Raw genomic sequence first — 25,417 nt, 5'->3', positions numbered from 1 at the left:
GACGGAGGAGCCTGGTGGGCTGCAGTCCATGAGGTCGCTTAGAGTCGGACATGACTGAGTGACTTCACTTTCACTTTCACTTTCATGCATTGGAGAAGGAAATGGCAACCCACTCCAGTGTTCTTGCCTGGAGAATCCCAGGGACGGCGAGGCCTGGTGGGCTGCCATCTATGGGGTTGCACAGAGTCGGACATGACTGAAGTGACTTAGCAGCAGCAGCAGCAGCAAGTCATCCTGTATCAAAACTAAGAAAAACCACGTAGCCTTGTTTAGTCTGGAAGTTTCCTTGAAGAGGAAGAAGTTCTTTTGGGTTTTGTGTTTGTTTACCTTTCCCATCTCTTCCTGGATTTTCTGCAGCTTGTTTAGTAAGACTTGCGTTGGTTCTGACAGCTTGAGGCTTTCAATGCTTCTGAGGACAGAGGACATATTTCTCTCCAGTTTTGCTACTCAATAAATTTGAGGAGTCATGAAGCCATCATCTGCGTAGTTAGATAAGGAAGAAAATGATGATTGCTCTATTATTTTGCTTCGAAGAATGGGAAACTAGATTAATCACTGTCCATTGGAAGTGCCTCTTTATAGAAGAGACTGGCTCCTTTCAGTGGAGTCATGATGTGTCCCCACGTTGGATGGTTTTCCGGGGACTAGGAGCAGACAATCAAGCTTTGAATTTTAAGTCTGTCACTAGGCGAGGTTTGGTAAATTCTTAATCCCACTTTGAATATGGTTAGGAAAGTGGTAGGGTGGGAGAGGGGAGGAATACCCATGGCACCCACCCACCTCCTTTGCTGGGACAGAAGGAAAGTAAGCAATGTCTGTAAGAGGAAAACAGTTTGTCATGGCTTATTGATATAATTGTTGGTAGCATGGGACCAAAATCCAACTCAAAAAGATTTAAGCACATAATTGCTTGTGAAACAAGAAGCCCAGAGACTCAAACAATATCACCAAGGCTCTGTTTATCCCTCTTCCTATCTGAGCTGACCTTCTTGGTTGGGCGGGGGGTACTTTGTTCCCTGGCATGAAGTGGCCCCCGGCATGCATCCTACCCTCTTAACAATTGCAGTAGGAAGTGTCCTATTTGAATTGAATTGAAATCCAGCACCAACTCTGACTTAGTGAGATTTGGGTCATGTATCTAGCCCTGAGCCTTCTGTTTGTCCAAATGAGTGGAATTTGCTTGCTTCTGGAGATGGGAAGTGGTGATTGGTTAAAAACCAGCCCACTTATATTGAGAAGAGATATTCCAAGAAGGTGGAGGAATGACTGCTGAAATCAAGGAACAAAAGACATTTATCACAACCCATTCTTTTTAGTTCTTGTTTTTATTTGTTTCTAAATTGGAGTGTAGTTCCTTTACACTGCTATATCAGTTTGTTCTGTATAGCCAAACAGCTAAATGTCCACATCAGTTCAGTTCAGTCCAGTCGCTCAGTCGTGTCTGACTCTTTGCGACCCCATGCATCGCAGCACGCCAGGCCTCCCTGTCCGTCAACAACTCCCGGAGTTCACTCAAACTCACGTCTGTCAAGTCAGTGATGCCATCCAGCCATCTCATTCTCTGTCGTCCCCTTCTCCTCCTGCCCTCAATACCTCCCAGCATCACAGTCTTTTCCAATGAGTCAACTCTTTGCATGAGGTGGCCAAAGTACTGGAGTTTCAGCTTTAGCATCATTCCTTCCAAAGAAATCCCAGGACTGATCTCCTTTAGAATGGACTGGTTGGATCTCCTTGCAGTCCAAGGGACTCTCAAGAGTCTTCTCCAACACCACAGTTCAAAAGCATCAATTCTTCGACACTCAGCTTTCTTCACAGTCCAACTTTCACATCCATACATGACCACTGGAAAAACCATAGCCTTGACTAGACAGACCTTTGTTGGCAAAGTAATGTCTCTGCTTTTGAATATGCTATCTAGGTTGGTCATAACTTTCCTTCCAAGGGGTAAGTGTCTTAATTTCATGGCTGCAATCACCATCTGCAGTGATTTTGGAGCCCCCCAAAATAAAGTCTGACACTGTTTCCACTGTTTCCCCATCTATTTGCCATGAAGTGATGGGACCAGATGCCATGATCTTCGTTTTCTGAATGTTGAGCTTTAAGCCAACTTTTCACTCCCCTCTTTTACTTTCATCAAGAGGCTTTTTAGTTCCTCTTCACTTTCTGCCATAAGGGTGGTGTCATCTGCATATCTGAGGTTATTGATATTTCTCCCAGCAATCTTGATTCCAGCTTATGCTTCTTCCAGCCCAGCGTTTCTCATGATGTACTCTGCATAGAAGTTAAATAAGCAGGGTGACAATATACAGCCTTGATGAACTCCTTTTCCTATTTGGAACCAGTCTGTTGTTTATGTCCAGTTCTAACTGTTGCTTTCCTGACCTGCATATAGGTTTCTCAAGAGGCAGGTCAGGTGGTCTGGTATTCCCATCTCTTTCAGAATTTTCTACAGTTTATTGTGATCCACGCAGTCAAAGGCTTTGGCATAGTCAATAAAGCAGAAATACATGTTTTTCTGGAACTCTCTTGCTTTTTCAATGATCTAGTGGATGTTGGCAATTTGATCTCTGGTTTCTCTGCCTTTTCTAAAACCAGCTTGAACATCTAGAAGTTCACAGTTCATGTATTGCTGAAGCCTGGCTTGGAGAATTTTGAGCATTACTTTACTAGCATGTGAGATGAGTGCAATTGTGCAGTAGTTTGAGCATTCTTAGGCATTGCCTTTCTTTGGGATTGGAATGAAAACTGACCTTTTCCAGTCCTGTGGCCACTGCTGAGTTTTCCAAATTTGCTGGCATATTGAGTGCAGCACTTTCACAGCATCATCTTTCAGGATTTGAAATAGCTCAACTGGAATTCCATCACCTCCACTAGCTTTGTTCGTAGTGATGCTTTCTAAGGCCCACTTGACTTCACATTCCAGGATGTCTGGCTCTAGGTGAGTGATCACACCATTGTGATCATCTTGGTTGTGAAGATCTTTTTTGTACAGTTCTTCTGTGTATTCTTGCCACCTCTTCTTAATATCTTCTGCTTCTGTTAGGTCCATACCATTTCTGTCCTTTATCGAGCCCATCTTTGCATGAAATGTTCCCTTGGTATCTCTAATTTTCTTGAAGAGATCTCTAGTCTTTCCCATTCTGTTGTTTTCCTCTATTTCTTTGCATTGATCGCTGAGGAAGGCTTTCTTATCTCTCCTTGCTATTCTTTGGAACTCTGCATTCAGATGCTTATATCTTTCCTTTTCTCCTTTGCTTTTCACTTCTCTTCTTTCCACAGCTATTTGTAAGGCCTCCCAAGACAGCCATTTTGCTTTTTTGCATTTCTTTTCCATGGGGATCCTGTCTCCTATACAATGTCATGAACCTCTGTCCATAGTTCATCAGGCACTCTATCTATCAGATCTAGTCCCTTAAATCTATTTCTCACTTCCACTGTATAATCATAAGGGATTTGATTTAGGTCATACTTGAATGGTCTAGTGGTTTTCCCTACTTTCTTCAATTTAAGTCTGAATTTGGCAATAAGGAGTTCATGATCTGAGCCACAATCAGCTCCTGGTCTTGTTTTTGCTGACTGTATAGAGCTTCTCCATCTTTGGCTGCAAAGAATATAATCAATCTGATTTCGGCGTTGACCATCTGGTGATGTCCATGTGTAGAGTCTTCTCTTGTGTTGTTGGAAGAGGGTGTTTGGTATGATCAGTGTGTTCTCTTGGTAAAACTCTATTAGCCTTTTCCCTGCTTCATTCCGTATTCCAAGGCCAAATTTGCCTGTTACTCCAGGTATTTCTTGACTTCCTACTTTTGCATTCCAGTCCCCTCTAATGAAAAGGACGTCTTTTTTGGGTGTTAGTTCTAAAAGGTCTTGTAGGTCTTCATAGAACCATTCAACTTCAGCTTCTTCAGTGTTACTGGTTGGGGCATAGACTTGGATTACTGTGATATTGAATGATTTGCCTTGGAAATGAACAGAGATCATTCTGTCACTTTTGAGATTGCATCCAAGTACTACATTTCGGACTCTTGTTGACCATGATGGCTACTCCATTTCTTCTAAGAGATTCCTGCCTGCAGTAGTAGATATAATGGTCATCTGAGTTAAATTCACCCATTCCAGTCCATTTTAGTTCACTGATTCCTAGAATGTTGATGTTCACTCTTGCCTTCTCCTGTTTGACCACTTCCAATTTGCCTTGATTCATGGACCTAACATCCCAGGTTCCTATGCAATATTGCTCTTTACAGCATCGGACCTTGCTTCTATCACCAGTCACATCCACAACTGGGTATTGTTTTTACTTTGGCTCCATAGCTTCATTCTTTCTGGAGTTATTTCTCCACTGATCTCCAGTACCATATTGGGCACCTACTGACCTGGGGAGTTCCTCTTTCAGTATCCTATCATTTTGCCTTTTCATAGTGTTCATGGGGTTCTCAAGGCAAGAATACTGAAGTGGTTTGCCATTCCCTTCTCCAGTGGACCAAATTCTGTCAGATGTCTACATACATCCCCTCTTTTTGGATTTCCTTCCTATTTAGGTCACCACAGAGCTTTGGTTGGAGTTCCCTGTGCTCTGCAACAGGTTCTCATCAGTTATCTCCCTTGCACATCACTGTTACTGTTCAGTCTCTAAGTCGTGTCTGACTCTTTATGACCCCAGGGACTGCAGCACTCCAGGCTCCCCTGTCTTTCATTATCTCCCAGAGTTTGCTCAGATTCATATCCAATGAGTTGGGGATGCTACCTAACATAGTAGTGTATACATGTCAGTCTCAATCTTTCAATTTACCCCATCTCCCCTTCCACCTTTCACCTTGGTATTCATACATTTGTTCTCTATATCTATCACAGCCCAGTGTTGTTTCCTGGTAGAGGAGAGCAAAGAGCAAGACCATTTCACTCTGTACTATAGGGTGACAGTTCTGGTGAAAGCCACTGGTGTCCTGCCCAGATCCCTTTTCAGACTGGGTGCACATCTCTTTATGTGTACCTTCTCCAAGGGATTGGCCCTTGACTGATGGGAATTACTTTCCCCCAACATACATGTAGTCATGTATGGATGTGAGAGTTGGACTATAAAGAAAGCTGAGTGCTGAAGAATTGATGTTTTTGAACTGTGGTGTTGGAGAAGACTCTTGAGAGTCCCTTGGACTGCTAGGAGATCCAACCAATCCATCCTAAAGGAAATCAGTCTGGAATATTCATTGGAAGGACTGGTGCTGAAGCTGAAACCCCAATGCTTTGGCCACCTGATGGGAAGAACTGACTCATTGGAAAAGACCCTGATGCTGGGAAATATTGAAGGTGGGAGGAAAAGGGGATGACAGAGGATGAGATGGTTGGATGGCATCACCAACTCAACGGACATGAGTTTGAGTAAACTCCAGGAGTTAGTGATGGACAGGGAGGCCTGGTGTGCTGCAGTCCATGGGGTCACAAAGAGTTGGACACGACTGAGCGAATGAACTGAACTGAACATACACACAGTTGCTGAAGGCTGGTCCACAGTCCTTGATTGATTGATTGATGGAGGGACAGGACCACTCAGGCTTTTTGCCTTCCGGAAGAATGAGTTTTGTGATTATGGTTTGTTCTCCAGAGCTCCCTGTGGCCATCTCCCAAAATCCTTGTTGTCTAAACTTCTTCTGGCTTCTCTCACTCTTCCCAAGTTTCTTCTGTAACTGACTTCTTGATAAGTCAGTTACACAAGAGAGCAAGACACCGACTATCTACAAATCGTGAATCACAGCTATTAATGTTTACTAGTTTTACCTCAATATAAGGCAAAAGGAGAAGGGGGTAGTAGAGGATGATATGGTTAGATAGCATCATTGACTCAATGGACATGAATTTGAGCTAACTCGGGGAGATAGTGAAGGACAAAGGAGCCTGGCGTGCTGCTGTCCAGCAGGTTGTAAAGAGTCGGACACAACTTAGCAACTGAACAACAAGGCTATCTCCTATTTTCTCAACACAAAGATCCAAAGGAGTTTCTGGACCACCTGAAATACAACCTCAAGATGGAGATGAAGTAGGCAAACTTCTCCTTATACTGTTTTATGTATTCAGCTAGTTGCACACAGTCCTTTAAACCACACATTACATAAAAGATCGGTGTAGGGACATTATGTTTTTTACTCACATTTCACAAAGCCATTCTAGCTGAACTTGTAGCATGAATCTTTAAGATGGCTTTTGTCATCGCCAGAGCCCCTGGTTTGAGTCACCTAATACAGATTTCCGAGCACAGCATCTTCACTTTCAACCCAGCTCTTTGAGATTTAGTACTTTTAGAATCTGAGCACAATGCCATCGTAGAAATGTATCCACTACGTGAGCACCCATTTACATAACATTAGGACAGTCACTTTCATTTCTCAGGTAGATGCCTGTTTGAAATTTCCACGAAATAAACACATCCTATTTTGTTTTTTAAAGCAATCTTCAAGGGACTTGTTTGCAACAACACCCAACGCTTATAACTGTGTCCTCACCTCCCAGGAAAAATGACTAAATGTGTATTCAAGGTCCTCCCTCCCATCACCTTTTTGAAACCAAGTGATTCAGTTTACATATATGCATATCCATTCTGTTTCAGATTCTTTTCCCATATAGGCTATTACAGAATATTGAGTAAAGTTCCCTGTGCTAATTACAGTGATTCTTGTTGATTATTTTATATATAGTGGTGGGTATATGTTAATCCCAAACTCTTGATTTATCCCTCCCCACCATCAAGTCTCCTCTTTGGTAAACATAAGTTTGTTTTCAAAGTCCATGCTTTATTTTAAAAGGACTTCCCTGTAGCTCAAATGGTAAAGAATCTGCTTCCAATCCAGGAGACCTGGGTCGGAAAGAACCTCTGGAGAAGGGAATGGCAATCCTCTCCAGTATTCTTGCCTGGAGAATCCCAGGGACAGAGGAGCCTGGTGGGTTACATCCATGGGGTCTCAAAGAGTCGGACACAACTGAGTGACTAACATGCATTATTTTTAAAAGTCATTCATTTCAAAGTCTTTTATTGTAAACACTTTTATTCTCAAACTTCAATTCCATTCATTGCTCAGACAAATTATAATTTGTCTGCAGTGTATTATCTAATAAGAACCGCAATAGGAATAATCCTAGCTAATATTGATGGGTGGTCCCCATCACTAGTCACTATTCTGAGCCCTTTTATTACCCCTTGTAAAATTCTTGATGGAAATACAAAAGTGCTAAAATTATACTCATTAAAATTTTTTTGTTGTTTTTTAATTTTTACAATGTGTTGGTTTCTGCCACACAACAATGCAAATCAACCATAATTATACTCTCCTACACTCATTTTAAAGATGCAGAAATAAGATTATACAGCAAGCAAGTGCTAAAATATGTGGGCAATCTGCCACTAGACCAAGGTTATGAAATCTTATGCTTCTCGTTCCCAATCTCATTCTTCTCGTTCCCAATCTCATTAGTTATCATTGGACGTCCCCAAATGTAATATATTTACATCCAATATTTATAAACAAATATTCTGAAGGAATTTGTGTCATCCCAAAATATGCATATTAATCATCATAAATACACATCTCTTGTATCAAATGTAATGACACATATATTTACTATATAGTGGTATCTGTGTCAAACATAGGTTTACCTGTGATATGTTAGCTACTGTGGTGTAACAAAACACCCCTAAACTCAGTAGTTTATGAGTATTTATTCTTGCTCATGAATCTTTGGGTTAGTGGGCTATCAGGTTTGGCTGAATTGGCACTCAAGTCTTGCTGGGTTTGGTCATGCATCTGTGGGGTCCTTGTGGGAATGGCTGAGACTGGCCAATCTAGGATGGCATCACTCACATCCTGGAAGTTGGTTGGCTATAAGCAGGGAGAGTGGGGCTGGTGGTCTTTCTCTGTAAAGGTCAGATAATACATGTTTCTTTAACATTGCTGACCATAAAGTCTCTGTTGCAACAACTCAACATTGACATGTTAGGGAGAAGATGGCCACAAACAATATGTAAATGAATGGGAATGGCTGTGTTTCAATAAAACTTTATAAAAGTAGACAGAGGGTCAGGATTGGTCTGCAGGCTGTAGTTTGCTGATCCCTGGCCCAGATAATTTGTAGATAAGAAAAAACGGGTGAAGGCTTAATACTTGTTGGTCAACAGGCAAACCAAATTTGTCAAGTCTGTATGGGGATAACCAAAGTTTAGGGCTTGCCAGGTGGCTCAGTGGTAAGGAATCTGCCTACCAATGCAGGAGACACAGAAGACATGGGTTCGATCCCTGGGTCGGGAAGATCCCTTGGAGAAGGAAATGGCAACCCACTCCAGTATTCTTGCCTAGAGAATCCCACAGACAGAGGAGCCTGGAGGGCTACAGTCAATGGGGTTGCAAAGAGTTGGACATAACTGAGCATGCACACACATGCTAACCAAAGTTTAGATAATAGTCTAAAGTTTATTAGACTCCTACAGGAAAATATTTCTCATCACTGTGGTACTAAGTATGATAAAGCTTTGGCTTCTCTCTTGAAAAGTGAAAATAACTGAATTTAAAAGGATATGAAAAGTTTTATTCCTCTCACAAATAACTATTGTGTGTAACTAGAACAGTCTAGGAGAAGGCAATGGGCACCCCACTCCAGTACTCTTGCCTGGAAAATCCCATGGACAGAGGAGCCTGGTGGGCTGCGGTCCATGGGGTTGCTAGGAGTTGGACACGACTGAGTGACTTCCCTTTCACTTTTCGCTTTCATGCATTGGAGAAGGAAATGGCAACCCACTCCATTGTTCTTGCCTGGAGAGTCCCGGGGATGGCGGAGCCGGGTGAGCTGCTGTCTCTGGGGTCGCACAGAGTCGGACACAACTGAAGTGACTTAGCAGCAGCAGAACAATCTAGGATGGTGGTTTCATGGTAGGGACCCAGGTTCCTCCTGTCTTGTTGCTCTGCTCTCCTTGTCTCCTTGCTTTTCTTGTTTTGTGGTCTAGGATGGCTTCTTCAGCTCCTGCCATCACATCTGCAGTCCAGATACTAGAAAGGCAAAGGAGGACTGAAAGGGGACCAGCCCTTCCTTCAAGGGCCTGCCTTGGAAAGTGCATAGATCATATCCTCTCGCATCTTTTTGCCCAACATTTAGTTACCTAGTCATACTTGGCTGCAAGAAAAACTGGAAAATGTCGTTTTTAGCAGAGCAGCACACCCTATCCAGAAAGTGGGTTTTCGTTGCTAAGAAAAAGGATCAGAAACAGGGAGGCAACTCTCAGGCTCTGCCACAAGGGCTAGAGATATAGACGGGGTAAAAGTCCAAACTTTAAATTCAATGAATATTCATGCCAGGAATGCCATTCTCCAGGTGCTGTGTATGTGCTAAGATTTTCTCTCTGTGCCTGAGCTCGTCTCTCTGGGCAGCAGTGACATCTTATTCCTTACCCTACTCTCCATCACAAGTTAAAACAAAAAAATGACAGAACTTTAAAATTCTAGTTTGAGAAAAAACATGTTTTTGTTTGTTTATCTCCAGAGAGCAAGTGATACCACTTGAAGAATCTTGTTACTAAACACCCGTGTTCATGCTGACAAGCTCGGGGGTGTGTCTCCTCCCCAGGTTCTCTCAGTCTCATGCGCTTCTGCTTTGAATCCCTTTGGCATGCTCCCCCCATGCCTGTGATGGCCAAACAAGGAGCCAGCTTGCCTCCTAGGTCCCCACAATTCCAGAGCCTATATCTCACAGTGCGTGGCTTCATCCTTTCTCTTCTGTTAGGTCTTTGCAGCTTTTTCAACGTTGCCCACTGATGGAATCTCAAATTATATGGTGAGCTACAGTAATAAGAGTAGGAAAAACACCTTGCTGTTATTTACCCAGAACGAGACATCAAACTGTCATAACTGCGTGAGGGTGTCCCATTATCTACACGTATCCTACTGTTTCTTCCTGGTAGCCCCCCTCCCCCACTCATCAACCAGGGAGAGCTTGTGGTTATACCTATGTATCCCTGACAAGAAAATTAATTTTGATGGAATAGAGAGGGTGGAAGCTGTATGGAATGCGGAAACGTGAGCTGGCTTGTAAGTTTCAAGGCTCTGTTTCTCTTCCTGAGGAAAACAGGGTTGTGGTCACCTTTAATCTTCTTCTTCAGATTACCTTCGGGCTCAGAGCCCGTTACCTTCAAAATTCATATGGAGATTTTAAAGAGAACAACCCCTTTAAAGAAAAAAAAAATTCTTGATGAATGCAGATTGACATTAAATGCAGTTTAAAAAAATGATCAGGGTTTTTAAATATGATTATCATCAGTGGGAATAGTGGAGCAGAGTCAAATCATTACTGATCTCATTCATGGGGGTGGCATAGAAGGACTGCTGTGAATTCATCAGAAAATGAGCTTTTCTCTAAAGCCTGACCAACTGCGGATGCGCCCTGGGACCCCTGCCTGAGGCGCTGAGATGCTGCACATATATTAACCCTTGCAGAACCTCTCTCTGGAGATGCATCTACAGTCACAAAGGGCAAGAAACCTCTGTGCAGGAGTGAGAGCTGCCATTGGGAGGAATGAAGGTGAAAAGCAGCATCTGGCCTAAGTTTCAGAGTCAGGCTGACGAGGTTGCACTCTCATTCCAAGGGTATTTATCAAGCAGCTAATATGTGCTGTTCCCTCAAGCCCTTTAGGTACTGGAAAAACGGGGACCACTGAGGCAGGTCAGGTCCCCTCCCTCCTGGAGCTGATGTTCTAGGTCGAGGGAGATGGGCTATAGACCACAAATTAATGACTAAGATAACAATATAGACCTGAGTTTTATCCCAGGTCCTGAGCATGGTGTGTGTGGTACCCACTCATCTAACTCAAGCACCCCAATAGGCAGTGCCGGGTTCCTCACACTGCACAGACTAGGATACAGCAGCACAGAGGGAAAGCATCTGTGCGTGAAGGTGAGTAAATCCTTCCAGCTCCTGGTTGACTCAGTAACCGCCAAACGGTTGGCTTTATGCCGCACAGGTTCGCCATTGTGGCCAGTGGTCTCCTCCCCACATCTGCCTTTTTGCTGCTCTGGGTACAAGGCTGGGGGGAGGTTGAGTGGCAAGGTGGCCTTGCCAGAATGCAGGGGAACTCCGCTGCATCTGTGAAAGAACCTACAACTCCATAAACAGGCTTCTCTGGTGGCTCAGATGGGAAAGAATCTGCTTGCCAGTGCCAGAGATGCGAGTTCCATCTCTGGGTCGGGAAGATCCCCTGCAGAAGGAAATGGCAACCGACTCCAGCATTCTTGCCTGGAGAATTCCATGGACTGAGGAGCCTGGTGGGCTACAGTCCAGGGGGCGCCGCAAAGAGTGGATCATTACTGAACACACACATACACAACTCCATAAACACAGGGACTGTGGTTGGATGACAGTTTTATTTATCAAACCTAAAGCCTACCTGTGCTTTATCCCAAACACATGGCAGAAACTGGGGACAGACCTTGAAGAATTCTCTCAAGGCCTTTCCAATTTTCCCAAGGGCCAAAACTGACAACTGCCTTCATCATGTGTCTGCTGTTGAAAAGTTAATCCTTGTGTGTGTAGTGTGTGTGTGTGTGTGTGTGTGTGTGTGTGTGTGTGTGTGACAACCACCACTCCTCCAGACCTTCTGAAAATGAATAAAAGAGAAAACAACCCAACTGAGCCTCTCCTTCTCACAGAATCCCTCTCTCCCCATTGTGGACTTTGGGTTCCTCCCTGAGAAGAAAGGTCAGCCAGGGGTCAGGGGGTCTCGGGGTCCTTTGGGGACTAACAACACAGAGAGGTGTGTTCCTCAATTTGAAACACAGTCTCGCCTCAGTCCACATAATGCCATTTTACAAAAGCTCCATTCCTCAGCTCTTTCTGTCCTTGAAGAATTGTTGTGTTGGTTCTTTTCCTTGTTGATGTGAAGATGGGCTTCTTCCATCTTAGCAGTCAATACCTGCTGAGGGAAACCCTAGCGTGCCTGGGAGCTGCGCAGCACACAGGGCCAAACTCGGAAGGCCCCGTGCTTGCTCTGCTGGGCTGACTTGAAATTCTTTCTTCCTTCCAGTTTTACTAAGAAACAGCTGACACACAGCACTGTATCAGTTTAAGGCAGGCAGCAGTAGGAGTTGACTTACACACGTTATGAAAAGATCACAATAAGTTTAGCAAACATCCATCCTCTCATAGAGATACAAAATTTAAGAAATTTAAAAAAATGTTTTCCTTGTGAAGAGAACTCTTTGTCCATAACATAGAGCAGCGTTCATTATGTTTATCACATTGTACATTACACCTCTAGTATTTTATAATTGGAAGGTTGTACCTTCTGGCCATCGTCATCTAACTCCCCCTCCTTCCATCCCCTGCCTCTGGTTACCACAAAACTTATCCCTTTTCCTATGAGTTTATTTTTGAAGTATAATTGACCTCCAACACTATGTTAGTTCCCATTATACAACATAGTGATTCGATATTTCTATACATTTCGAAATGGTCAGGATAAGTCTAGTTACCATCTGTCCACATACAAAGATATCACATAATTATTAACTGTGTCCCCCACACTGTACATCTCATACCACAACTCATTTAGTTTGTAGCTGGAAGTTGGCACCCTGTAATCTCCCTCACCTATTTCTCTGTGCCCCCCATCCCTGTCCTCTGTATCTATGACTCTGTTTCTGTTTGGTGATCTTTGTTCATGGTTTTCTTTAGATTCCACATGTAAGTGATATCATGTAGTATTTTTGTGTGACTTACTTCACTAAGCACAATACCCTCTAGGTTCATCCATGTTGTTGCAGATGGGAAGATTTCACTCTTTATGGCTGGGTAATATTCCATTGCATGTATATACCACATCTTAATATCCATTCCTCCGTCTATGATGGGCATTTTATCCATTCATCTATTGGTGCTTCCATATCTTGGAATTCTTAACCATTTTAAATAACGGCCCACATTTTCATGCTCAGTGAGCTCTGCAAATTACATAGTTTGGGCAGACAGCACAATACCCTGGCTACTGTTAGAGAAACTGGTTTGAAATGGGAGAACTGAAAAAATACATATATTTTTTTTTACTTCAAGACCCATCAAGGAAGGAAAAATGCTTTCCTGACATATCTCAGAGGAAAAGCTGCATCGCGGATCCAAGATCTGAAGAATAAGGAGAGAAGTGTGGACTTCCAGAAGGTTCTTAGGTGCCTCTTGTGTCTGACGGCATCTCTAACTTTCCTTGTATTCTATGTCCTCGACAGTTGGGAGGACTCTTGCTCCGTGTTGTGGAGGGTGTCCCTCTACTGGGGTTTGTCTCATGGTTTTATCATGGTTAGACTGGGGTGGGGGGGTGGCTTTGGCAAGCGAGACTCCAGAGGTGAATTGACCTTCTTGTCACATCCTATCAAGGGTGTGCCATCACATGACTCACCGTTACTGATGTTGACCTTGATCACCTGGCTGAGGTCTCTCGGGTTCTCCCTTGTCAAGTTATCCCACACCTGCTCCCACCTGCTCCCACCATTGGACTTTTTACCCACAGGAATTCTGCTTCTCTCTCCCGGTTATATCCAGGATCTCCTCTGCATCCCTGTTCCACCGCTGATTGTAAGCTTTGCCCTGAAGACCCCCACTCACCCCATCCTGTCCCTGTGATGCATGACGTAATTATTATTTTTAGAACAAAGATAACCCGGAGCCATGACCAAAGACCAAGTAGTATCATCTCTACCCAAACCAAAACATTATTGGAAAAGTAAATTACTTTTATTTGCATTGAAAATATTTGATAGGAAGTGCATGAGAATGCTCACTGAGAAAATAGACCCAGAACCTATCATCAGAGGAATGATGTTATCTATAAAAAATAGGGAAGAACCATTGGGTACATTTCCACACTGAAACCTCTTTCGAATTTTATCCTTTACCCTGTACTCTTGCATCTATTCTCATCTCCTCTCCTTGAATTTATGAGCACAGGTGGGCACAGCCTCCTTCCCCTTGTCATGACGAAACACACACTCGATTCTCTGTCATCAAGGGCAAGGCAGTGGGGGAGGGTGATTTCAGTAGAAAATGGGTTGCCTTGGGGCCTCATCTAGGGGGAGAAATATTTCTGCACAGCCAGTCCCCAGTTAGATCCCCTTCCCCACATCCTGTAGGGGTGGGGACATAGTTAGCAGATGCAAATATAAGGCACCCAGTTAAAGCTGAATTTCAGATGAACTAGATATAAGCATCTGAATGCAGAGTTCCAAAGAATAGCAAGAAGAGATAAGAAAGCCTTCCTCAGCAATCAATGCAAAGAAATAGAGGAAAACAACAGAATGGGAAAGACTAGAGATTTCTTCAAGAAAATTAGAGATACCAAGGGAATATTTCATGCAAAGATGGGCTTGATAAAGGATAGAAATGGTATGGACCTAACAGAAGCAGAAGATATTAAGAAGAGGTGGCAAGAATACACAGAAGAACTGTACAAAAAAGATCTTCACGACCCAGATAATCACGATGGTGTGATCACTGCCTAGAGCCAGACATCCTGGAATGTGAAGTCAAGTGGGCCTTAGAAAGCATCACTACGAACAAAGCTAGTGGAGGTGATGGAATTCCAGTTGAGCTGTTTCAAATCCTGAAAGATGATGCTGTGAATGTGCTGCACTCACTATGCCAGCAAATTTGGAAAATTTAGCAGTGGCCACAGGACTGGAAAAGGTCAGTTTTCATTCCAATCCCAAAGAAAGGCAATGCCTAAGAATGCTCAAACTACTGCACAATTGCACTCATCTCACACGCTAGTAAAGTAATGCTCAAAATTCTCCAAGCCAGGCTTCAGCAATACGTGAACTGTGAGCTTCCAGATGTTCAAGCTGATTTTAGAAAAGTCAGAGGAACCAGAGGTCAAATTGCCAACATCCGCTGGATCATGGCAAAAGCAAGAGAGTTCCAGAAAAACATGTATTTCTGCTTTATTGACTATGCCAAAGCCTTTGACTGTGTGGATCACAATAAACTGTAGAAAATTCTGAAAGAGATGGGAATACCAGACCACCTGACCTGCCTCTTGAGAAATTTGTATGCAGGTCAGGAAGCAACAGTTAGAACTGGACATTGAACAACAGACTGGTTCCAAATAGGAAAAGGAGTATGTCAAGGCTGTATATTGTCACTCTGCTTATTTAACTTCTATGCAGAGTACATCATGAGAAACGCTGGGCTGGAAGAAGCACAAGCTGGAATCAAGATTGCTGGGGGAAATATCAATAACCTCAGATATGCAGATGACACCACCCTTATGGCAGAAGGTGAAGAGGAACTAAAAAGCCTCCTGATGAAAGTAAAAGAGGGGAGTGAAAAGTTGGCTTAAAGCTCAACATTCAGAAAATGAAGATCATGGCATCTGGTCCCATCACTTCATGGCAAATAGATGGGGAAACAGTGGAAACAGTGTCAGACTTTATTTTTTTGGACTCCAAAATCACTGCAGATGGTGATTGCAGCCATGAAATTAAAAGATGCTTACTCCTTGGAAGGAAAGTTATGACCAACCTAGACAGCATATTCAAAAGCAGAGACATTACTTTGCCAACAAAGGTCCGTCTAGTTAAGGCAATAGTTTTTCCAGTGGTCATGTATGGATGTGAGAGTTGGACTGTGAAGAAAGCTGAGTGCTGAAGAATTGATGCTTTTGAACTGTGGTGTTGGAGAAGACTCTTGAGAGTCCCTTGGACTGCAAGGAGATCCAACCAGTCCATTCTAAAGGAGATCAGTCCTGGGATTTCTTTGGAAGGAATGATGCTAAAGCTGAAACTCCAGTACTTTGGCCACCTCACGTGAAGAGTTGACTCATTGGAAAAGACTCTGATGCTGGGAGGGATTGGGAACAGGAGGAGAAGGGGACGACAGAGGATGAGATGGCTGGATGGCATCACCAACTCGATGGACATGAGTTTGAGTGAACTCCAGGAGCTGGTGACGGACAGGGAGGCCTGGCGTGCTGCGATTCATGGGGTCAGAAAGAGTCGGATACGACTGAGCGACTGAACTGAAGTGAACTGATATATATATTGTTGTTGTTTTTTAGTTGCTAAGTCATGTCCAACTCTTTTGCAACCCCATGGACTGTAGCCCGTCAGGGTCCTCTGTTCATTGGATTTCCCAGGCAGGAATACTAGAGTGGGTTACCATTTTCTCTTCCAGGGGATCTTCCTGACCCAAGGATCAAACCCACGTCTCCTGCATTGGGAGACAGATTCTTTACCACTGTATCACCAGGGAAGCCCCTAAACACACACACACACACAAACACACATACATATATATACACATCCGTATGTGTGTGTTATATATATTAGCATAAGTATGCTCCCAAGCTTGGCAATAGGATACACTTATGTTACAAATGATCCATTGTTGACCTGACGTTCAGGTTTAACTCGGCATCCCGTTTCATCTACTACCCTTCCCTGAGGCCCTCAGACCACCGTTTCCAGCCTCTACCATCCTGCAGGAGGGGGGCTCCATGTACTTGAAAACGCACCTGACCGTTCTTTCAAATCTAATTCCACTTCTGCAACTTGATCAGTGTGGTGGTGCCCTGTCCTCCATGCCCAGGCTGGGGGGGCACAGGGCACCACCTTTGTTTGCAGATGGGTTGGCTTCTGGGCTGTCTGTTGTTCAGACTCCTAACCTGTTACCTCTGAAGAGGCTGGTTCAGGGTCAGCTGGTCGGATCACCTGTTCTGGGTCACCTGGGCACATGCATCTCCCCATTTGCCCTGCAACTGGTTCTTTTTGCTGTCTCTCTCTTTCTCTCCTTCCCTTTGTGTCTCTGTCCATCTCTGCCTTCTGGCTCCTTCCCCTGGATAAGGCTTTTCTTCCTGTGGCCTGAGGCCACTCAGCAAGTCACCTGGACCCCAAATGAGGTCAGTGGCAGGGGCAGGCATCCTCCAGGCTGTGTTACTCCACTAGTGAGGACAGGCCATCTTCACTTTCTCTCTTTTCCAAGCCAAACCCTGGAAGGAAAGGGCTTAGTTTTCTTTTCGAAAAATCCATGCGGGAGGCGGCATCAAATCTGTCAGTTCTGGCTAAGAAAATACACTCAGAAGCTGTAATCAGGGGCGAGTCTCGACCTTCTAGACACGGTATATCTCTATACTAAAACCTAAATTTTATCGTCTCCCGCATGCTATTTCATTTCCTCCTGCCCTCCCCACCTCTTGTATTTATTAGACACTGGGTATGGATTTCTTTCCCTGAGAGAACTTTCATAATAATGAAGTATACTTGGCAGACATTCACAGTGAATATACAGGGTTGGAGGCTATTCTGCAAGGAAAATGGTCAGGCTTGTTTTCCTCTGTGGGAGAGAAATATTTGAGATCAGGTAGACTAATCATTTCTCAAGATAGAAGTTTTGAAGGTTGCTTTTGCCTAAAGAAGTTGAAAACTCCTTGAAGGGGCAGAAAGTTTCTGAGATGTTCACCCTTATGATTTCCCTCCATGGCAGTCTGCCATCATCCTGTCTCTCTGGGTACCAGCATCCTCTGGGGCTCAGTCCACTTCACATCTTTCTTCTGCTTTCCCCACGCTGACTTTTTTTTCCCCCTCTTTTTAGATTTTCACGAGGGGTCTGACTGAGAAAGCCAAGAGAACCACTCTTTGTGCTTCTAGCCCTCATTCTTTGATGGATATTCATGCAATTTTCTCATTATTTTTCTGTCAGCATTCACAGAAAACGTGTAAACTACTTTATTTCAAAACCCTTAAGTTAGTTTACTCCATGATAATTTAAGCCATGTATTCTTTTTTCTGATTTGAATTTAGTAATAACATATTTTAAACAGAAGTCAAGATTTCCTGAATAAATTTTCGATGATGACTGCTGACGTTTCTGGGTTCCACCCCACCTCCTTCTTTAACCTCCTTTTACTGGACCTTGCTCTACATATGTGATGAGTTGTCCTTTCTTTCTCCGGGCGTTTTAAACAGACTCTGGGACTTTTAGGAGGAGAAAATTTTGGAGGGGAGTGGTCGTCTTATCGACCCAGCTGTCTTTGATTCAAGAAAATAACCAAGGGGACTTCCCTGGGGGACCAGTGTTTAAGACTTCGGCTTCCAATGCAGGGGGTGCGGTTCAATCCCGGACCTGGAAGCGAAGATCCCATATGCCTCTGAGCCAAAAAAACAAAGCATAAAACAGAAGTAATATTGTAACTAATTCAGTAGACTTAGAAAAGAAAGAAAGAAAATAACCAGGGGCCAGATGTGTGGTCAGGTGCACAGGTGCCCCAATCCCAACCCTGCCGGGGACCACCCCCAGGGGGGATTCCAGGGACTGCTGGAAGACAGGAGTTTGTAAAGATTGTCTTCTCTCCCTGTAGCCAGTTTTGCCTATTTTAAATTCTGTTTTTTTCCCCAGCCTCTTCGCCTTTGTATATAGTGCAGAATTTTGTATCTGCTCCAAGTCTCGTCTCCCACTCCATTCCTTACCTCTTCCCCACGTGGAATTTTCTGGATTCCCGACATTATTTCTACTCCTTTCCAGGCAACAGTTAGAAGCATCTCCCACTTTCTGTTAGATCTGGATCTCCCTTCCTATAGTGCTCTTGACTTGCGAAACAGATTCCCTTTGTGGGTGATGGAGGAGAAATCTTCAAGGAATGATGTAAAGATTTCTTATATGCTTGAAAGCCTTGACTTTCTCCATGGTTCTAATACGTCAATTGCTGTTCTTAAAAATCTAGAAATCAAATTTCTTAATGAATTTCGCAGCATGAGCATTTATACATTTATTTCTATGGAGGGATATTCTTGCCTTTTTATTTTCTCTTTCTCCTTTATGTTGCTTTAGGAGTCCTATCTGTACTTCCAAGAACGCTTTCAGTTGTGTAACTGAGGTTTTACATTTCCAGGGCATTTTTAACCAGACTGATTATATGTAGAGGAAGACAAAGTCTGTGACTCCAAGACTGGGAGAGTTTCTGAAGTTCAAAAAAAAAAAATCCTGTAATTTAAGTTTCCCGTTATAAAAGGCAGAATTTCTAAAGCTGCTGGGAGGACAAAAGACTGACTTCCTAGGATTCTAAAAGAATTGGGTCCATCTCTTCCTGTTAGTACTCTTTCCCCTTTGTTACACGCGCTTCCAAGTTCCACGTAACCTTGAGGTTGGAGCCTCTTCATCACAGGGCAGAGTCAACCCTTGATATTTTATTTCCTGCTTCAGCTGAAAGAACTCATGACTGTCCCCCTTTATTTTCCTCCAGCATCCATAGAAACCACATCGAGGCTTTTGCTCAAAACACACTCCTTGAGTCTCTTTGCAACGGAATTGCAGTCGCAGGAGGGCTCTTTTCTTTTGAGGTGGAAATCTTGAGAAAAGCTGAAGCCAAGTTGAAAGTCCTTCCATTATGGGCAAAGTCCGCCCGGTTGAGTTTCTTTCATTATTGAGAAAACCACACTTAGGAAATCGGGTTGAAAGCATACATTCTTGAGTAAATTTTGGTCTGAAAAGTTTTCAAAGAGTCTTTTGAGTTGCTTTTATTCCTTTCCTTTTCTCCCAGTCCCCTTGCTCCTCTATAATAGAGTTTAAGAAATGCTGTTGAATTCTGGGTACGGGATTTCACATTAGTGAAATATTTTACACTGACTCCTTCACTAATGTTGTTTAGAAGAAATATCTGAGTGAGAGGAAGTTTTCAGCTTTCTAAATACTTGCCTTTCCTCAAAAAAAGGTAAAGGCAGGTGTTCTGGAGAAAGACAAAATGCCCGAGTAGCACATGCGATGTAGTATCTAAACACGTTACAAAAACAGAAAAATGTTCTCTCGTTTTGTTTCCTGGGTTTCTTGTCTTATTGATTTTACTGCATTTTAGGTTTGAGGGAAGACAGAGATTCTCCCTGGATATTATCTTTTCACAGAGGCTAAACTTACAATGTTTCTTTCCTAAAGTGATTGGAAAACCAAAATGGATTGAGGCCAATGCCAATATTTTCTTTCTTGCTTTTGTTTCTAGTTAGAAATTAGTCCATTTCCCCCCTTATCAGGATTAATGAAGGAGAAAACAAATGCTCTTTCTTCTCAGCTATTATCATTGAAATGGATCAATTTCTTCTTTTTAAGAATGCAAATCTTGAGGACGAATTGAGCTTCTCAAATATCTCAATTGTATTTCAATAAATGGACAGTCTTTTGCAGCCTCATTTTATAGGCTCATAAAGAAACATTGAGAATCATAATTCAAAGAGGATATACTTTTGATTTCCATCTCGGTGTTACAGATTCCAAATAGTATTTTCAGTAATTGTATTTTTTTTTTTCTCCTTCACCTCATGCCCACAGTGGCTCTCTAAATTTTAGGTACATACTTATGGTCTGGGAACAAACTTGCAACTTCAGGGTTGATTTTAAACACAGCTTTCCACTCAACATCTTTCAGGGAAAAAAAATATCTCTGAGAGGGAAATCTTAAATTGATTGCCTTTCATCAAAGAAGAGAAGTAAGTACCGCTAAGAGTAGTTTCTGAAGGAAAACATATGATTGCTTAGAAAATTGCATTAGGAGAGAGAAATACTCTGGCATGGAGTGGGATTTAGTAAATGTATTTTTCTGTCCCTCTGGTGGGTCCTTCAACTATATTCTCTCTGAAGAACCCAGCTGAGGTTTCATACTATTCCTTTCCAGAACAGAGGGAACCTACCTCAACAAAATAAAGGCCACACATGACAAGCCCACAGCTAACATCACACTCAGTGGTGAAAAGCTGAAAGCTCTAAGATCGGAAACGAAACAAGGATGTCCGTTCTCATCACTTTCATTCAACACAGTTTTGGAAGTCCTAGCCACAGTAATCAGAGGAGGAAGAAAGGAATCCAGATTGGAAAAGAAGTAAAACTGTCCGTGTCTGCAGATGACATGACACCATACATAGAGAATCCTGAGGATGCGAGCAGGGTTTGGTCAAGTTTCAAGATACAAAATCAATGCACAGAAACCTGTTGCAATTCCATAAACTAAGAATGAAAGATCAGAAAGAGAAATTAAGGAAACAGTCCCATTTACCATCTCATCAGAAAGAATAAAATACTTGGGAATAAACCTACCAAAGGAGGCAGAAGACCTGCACTCTGAAAACTTTAAGACACCGATGAGAGAAACGGAAGCAGACACTGTGTTCTTGGGTCAGAAGAATCAATATTGTCGAAATGACTACACCACCCAAGGCGATCCACAGATGCAGTTCAACCCTTGGATGGTTCTGCAAGGTGACATCTTGATTCCTCAGGCTGGTCACTTCCTCTCAAGCCTAATTAGGTGTCCTCGTGCCATGATTCATAACCCATCTCCTCTGTGGCATTTACCACAATACCAATCTTTATGTAATTATGTCTTAATTTTCCTCTCTTCAGCTACGTGTACACTACATCAGTGAGGCGGAATTGAGCTGCTTAAATCATTGACAATAAACCCTTATTTAATTCCAGGGTGAAGGAGGCACTTCTATGCTTTCTTTCTCACTGGAATCTTTTCTTTTGAATTTTCTGTCCATACCTAAGCTTTTAAGTGACTGAAATATTTTAACTGATTTTTTTTCCCATTAACATAGTTTAGGAAAAATTCTTCTGAGGCAAACATTATCAAAGCAGCTATCTTTCATTGAAAAAAAAAAAAAGAAAGGTAAAGAGAACTTCTCTGACAGGTACTTCCTGAAATAAAAGGTTTACTGAATCCTATTGAAAAGGTGGAATAGCTCAATATTATATGAGGATGGTGATGTAGTTCTCTGAAATTAAGTATATTTGAATTGTTTTTATCTTTTCACCCTTTCAACTTCTGTTAGTCATGAGTGAACTGGGACTGGTGGAGATGGGGGGTGGGGGTTGGTTTACTTCATGTCTCTCCTGACCTGCTCCCTTTGTCACAAATCACCTCCAAATGTTTCCCTGAGAGAAACAAAATGGCAGCCTGAACTCCAGGGTTCCCTCACCCACCAACTCCCTCTCCGCCTCTGACTAGAGCTAATGGCTCCGTACCATTATTTTTCCTGTCAGATTTAATGGGGAGATATTCTTTTCCTAAAGCCATTAGTTAAGTAATATTGCTTACGGAATCGCTGAAACAAGGATAACACCTCCTTCTAAGGGTGTAAATCTTAAGAAATGATGAGGCAATTGCCTAAACACATCAATTATATTCCAAAAGCCTGAACTTCTTTTTTTTCTGCTACGATTTTCATTTAGAGTTAAGAAAGTTTGAAAGTAATGATCTCTAAAGTAGGTTCTCTTGATTCAATTTTGGCACTAAATAATTCAAATAATATTAGCTGGGTTTTTTTGTTCTTCATTTCATTTTCCTTCTTCCCCACAATTTGTCCTCTCTTTATTTTAAGGCATTCTCTTTTTGTCTGAGGATGATTTGAAGTTTCAACTTACCAAAAGATTTTAAGCATACTTTCCCACTAAATATGTTTTTTTGGAGAAAGTGGTAAGTGAAGTGTTCTCAAACTGATTGCTTTTCATCAGAGAAGGAGAAGAGAAATTTAAACCATAGAGAAAAGTGGTTTCTGGGAAAAAAAAAAGAGATTGGAAAATGATTACTTGGAAGTAGCAAAATTTCATACAAAAAAATGATAGAACAGAAGTACTTCAGATTTGATTAAAAGATGGAAAAATATATTTTTCTTTTCCTTTTGCGTGTCTCTCAACCTTTCCTCTGCCTAAGAAACGACCTATTGTTATGAGAGTATGATGGTCTTCCTTGTTCTGATAGAAATGATTTGCCCTGCACAATCTGGAGTTTTTCCTCATGACTTTCAGTCTGAGTTTTAAAGCCAATGTCATTATTGGCCTCTAATTTTTCTTTCAGACTAATAAAACCATACCATACTTATTGCAACAAAGAAAGCAACACTGACATATGCAAGGAAAATTTGACAATCCCCAGCCTCATGAGCCCTAGAGGCTGCCAGAGTTGGGTTGATGCACCATCACGCATTTCTCTACATACATAAAAATATGGACAGACACTTTATTTTGTTGTTTACACAAAATAAGAGATCACACCATATTCAGTCATCTACAACTCTTTTCTTCTTAATACACCTTGTATGTAACTCTAGCATATATTACAGATTGATGGATAGATCATTTTAATAATGGCACAAAAATCCCACAGTATAGCTGTACCATAATTTATTTATTCAACTCTTCCTTCATTGATGGATGTTCCTGTTGATTGCTATTGCTTTTCCTACCACAGCTATTGCTGCAGTAAATATTCTTGCTCAATTTCCCAGAGAGCAGTTGCTGGATCAAGGCACGTTTTATAATTATAAATTTCATTTTATAAGACACTACTAAATTACTTTTCAAAAACAGGATTACTCTCCCATAAATATCTTTTTGACAGTATTTTTTAAAAGAAACTTTGCTTCTGCAAAAGAGCAGAGGCTGAGTGGAGACTAAAGCCTTGCCTTCATCCTTGGTGCCCCCGAACCTCTTCCCCAACAAAGGGTCACTCGTTGGCCTCTCTTGGCAGCATTCAGGCCACAGATAGGTTGGTTAGCACAGTGATGTGGTTTGAAAATTAATTTATCAGTGTTTAAAAGGGAACCATGGAGCTCAGATTTCTGGTTTCTCATGAAAAACTGATAGCTCCAGCAAATTTGCCTCTTGGTCCTTGCTGGTCTCTGTGAGTGGGGCGTTGAGGGGCAGCCTGGCCCTTGAGGCTGGGCCAGTCCTTCTTCTTCATCCACAGCCCTCGTTTCTGTTACTGATCTGGCCCTGTAGCTTTTGAGTTTATGATTTTTGGTTTCAACCAGGGTTTCCCAGTCGTGACCCTGTTGACCTTTGGGTTTGGGGCCATCCAGAATGGGATGGGGGTCTATCCTGTGTACCACGCATTGGAGAAAGTCCCTAGACATCACCTCTGGCTGAAAACCACTGTCTTTGACCCATTAGACACATTTTCTTCAGGAGCTGTTCAGAAAAGCTTTTCCAAGAGTGTTCCTGAGTTGCTTTCATTACTTGTCTTTATCCCGAAGGCATCTGTCTTGCTTCCTGAAGGAACATTGTTGAACTCTATACACGACCAAGCTTTAATGTCACGGCAAGATTTCAAACCAACCCTGTTCGCAGAGTTGGAAGAAAATATCTGAATGGAGAATGTGATCAAAATGCTTTGCTTTCATCTCAGGAACAGAGGTGTAGACATGGCCATGATTACAGGTGGTTTCTCAAGTAAAAACTCTTCCTAATTACACTCACATAAAAGGGCCAATTTCCAAACACTGGATGAAGAGGCTTGAATACGTCCCCAGAATAAAGGGTGACTGTGCCTTTTTTCCTTAGCAGTTTCCTTTCCTTTTTTCTGTAGCAGTTTCTTTTTGTGATTCAGGGCCTCGGGCCAGCAACCTTCTCCCCTTCTGTTCTCAAAAGAGTCCTCAGCATGTTCCAGAGCATCCGAAAGAATTTGGAAGGCAGAGGAGGGGTCTCTCCTGGGCTGTTCTCCCACTTAGCCTTCGCTCTCCTCCTCTGACAGGAGCTAATGACTTTCCTACATCTTTTCTCATTAGAATTAATAGAGAAGTATTCATTCTTTCCCTAAAGCTATTATTAATAGTTAAGTCGCCAAGCTCTGGAATTGCTGAAACAGAGTAATTTCTCCTTCCTTCCAAGGTGTAAATCTCAAGGAAAGATGAGAAGCCATCGTGAGTGTATCAGTTAGGTCCTGGGGAAGGGACCTTTGTAGACAATTGCATTTAGCAACAGGAAACTTTTAAAATAACGATACGGAGAGTGGATGGATTGCATTTAGTCTCAGCATTTAAAGTCTCAGGTGGCCATTTCTTTGATCGTCTCTTTTCCTGACATGGTTTCATCATTCTATTTTCAATCTCCGTTATAAAGTCACTCTCTTGTTGTCTGGACAGGATCCAACTGTTAACTTCAAGCACGATTTTAAACAGCAATTTCCACTAAACATAGTTTAGATAAAGAATTTCTGTGCAGGAAGATTTCTTGTCCTGATTGCCTTTCATCAGAGGAATAGAAAAGAGATGAGAGCCACAAGGAAAGTGTTTCTGAATAAAAGATTCATTTGTGATTAGTTAGAGGCCAACTTTCCAAAGATTGCATTGGGATAGCACAAAAGTGCCCAAGGTTGCTCTGGATAAATACCTTTTCCTGGTTCTCTCTCTCCAGTCCCTGTCCATCTATGGAACTAGAATCGAGCACTACTTGCTCCCTATCACCCACGGCCCACCCACTTCTGATCATTTTCTGATTGGAATGAATGTCCCCAGCCTCTGCCTGCAAATAAATCTTCTTCCTTCCATCATTTTCAGCTGTACTTTTTTCTTCTCTGGAGTTCCTTACAAACAGAAATTGTAATAGAATGGCAGAAACGAATGGATTTGCTTGCAAAAAATTTTAG

The 25,417-nt window shown here is 42.4% G+C and overlaps 1 protein-coding gene across 2 annotated transcripts in view; it reads left to right on the top strand.

The window, feature by feature from the left end:
* ZNF831 (zinc finger protein 831) overlaps positions 1-25,417 on the top strand; it is a 92,068-nt gene that overhangs the window by 53,939 nt on the left and 12,712 nt on the right. Inside the window, exon 5 of one of the 2 annotated variants that reach the window (XM_061437019.1) lies at positions 20,669-24,324. The exons of the other annotated variant lie outside the window; for it this stretch is intronic. Within the exon in view, the coding sequence (XP_061293003.1) occupies positions 20,669-20,697 (29 nt within the window). The 3' untranslated portion in view covers positions 20,698-24,324. Of the gene's footprint in view, positions 1-20,668; positions 24,325-25,417 lie in introns of those variants that run through there. 2 annotated transcript variants of the gene reach the window in all.

This window comes from Bos javanicus, chromosome 13 (genome assembly GCF_032452875.1).
Source record: "Bos javanicus breed banteng chromosome 13, ARS-OSU_banteng_1.0, whole genome shotgun sequence".
Classification (NCBI taxonomy): Eukaryota; Metazoa; Chordata; class Mammalia; order Artiodactyla; family Bovidae; genus Bos; species Bos javanicus.
Note: the sequence above shows the minus strand (reverse complement) of the source record. Positions and strands in the feature narration are given on the sequence as shown.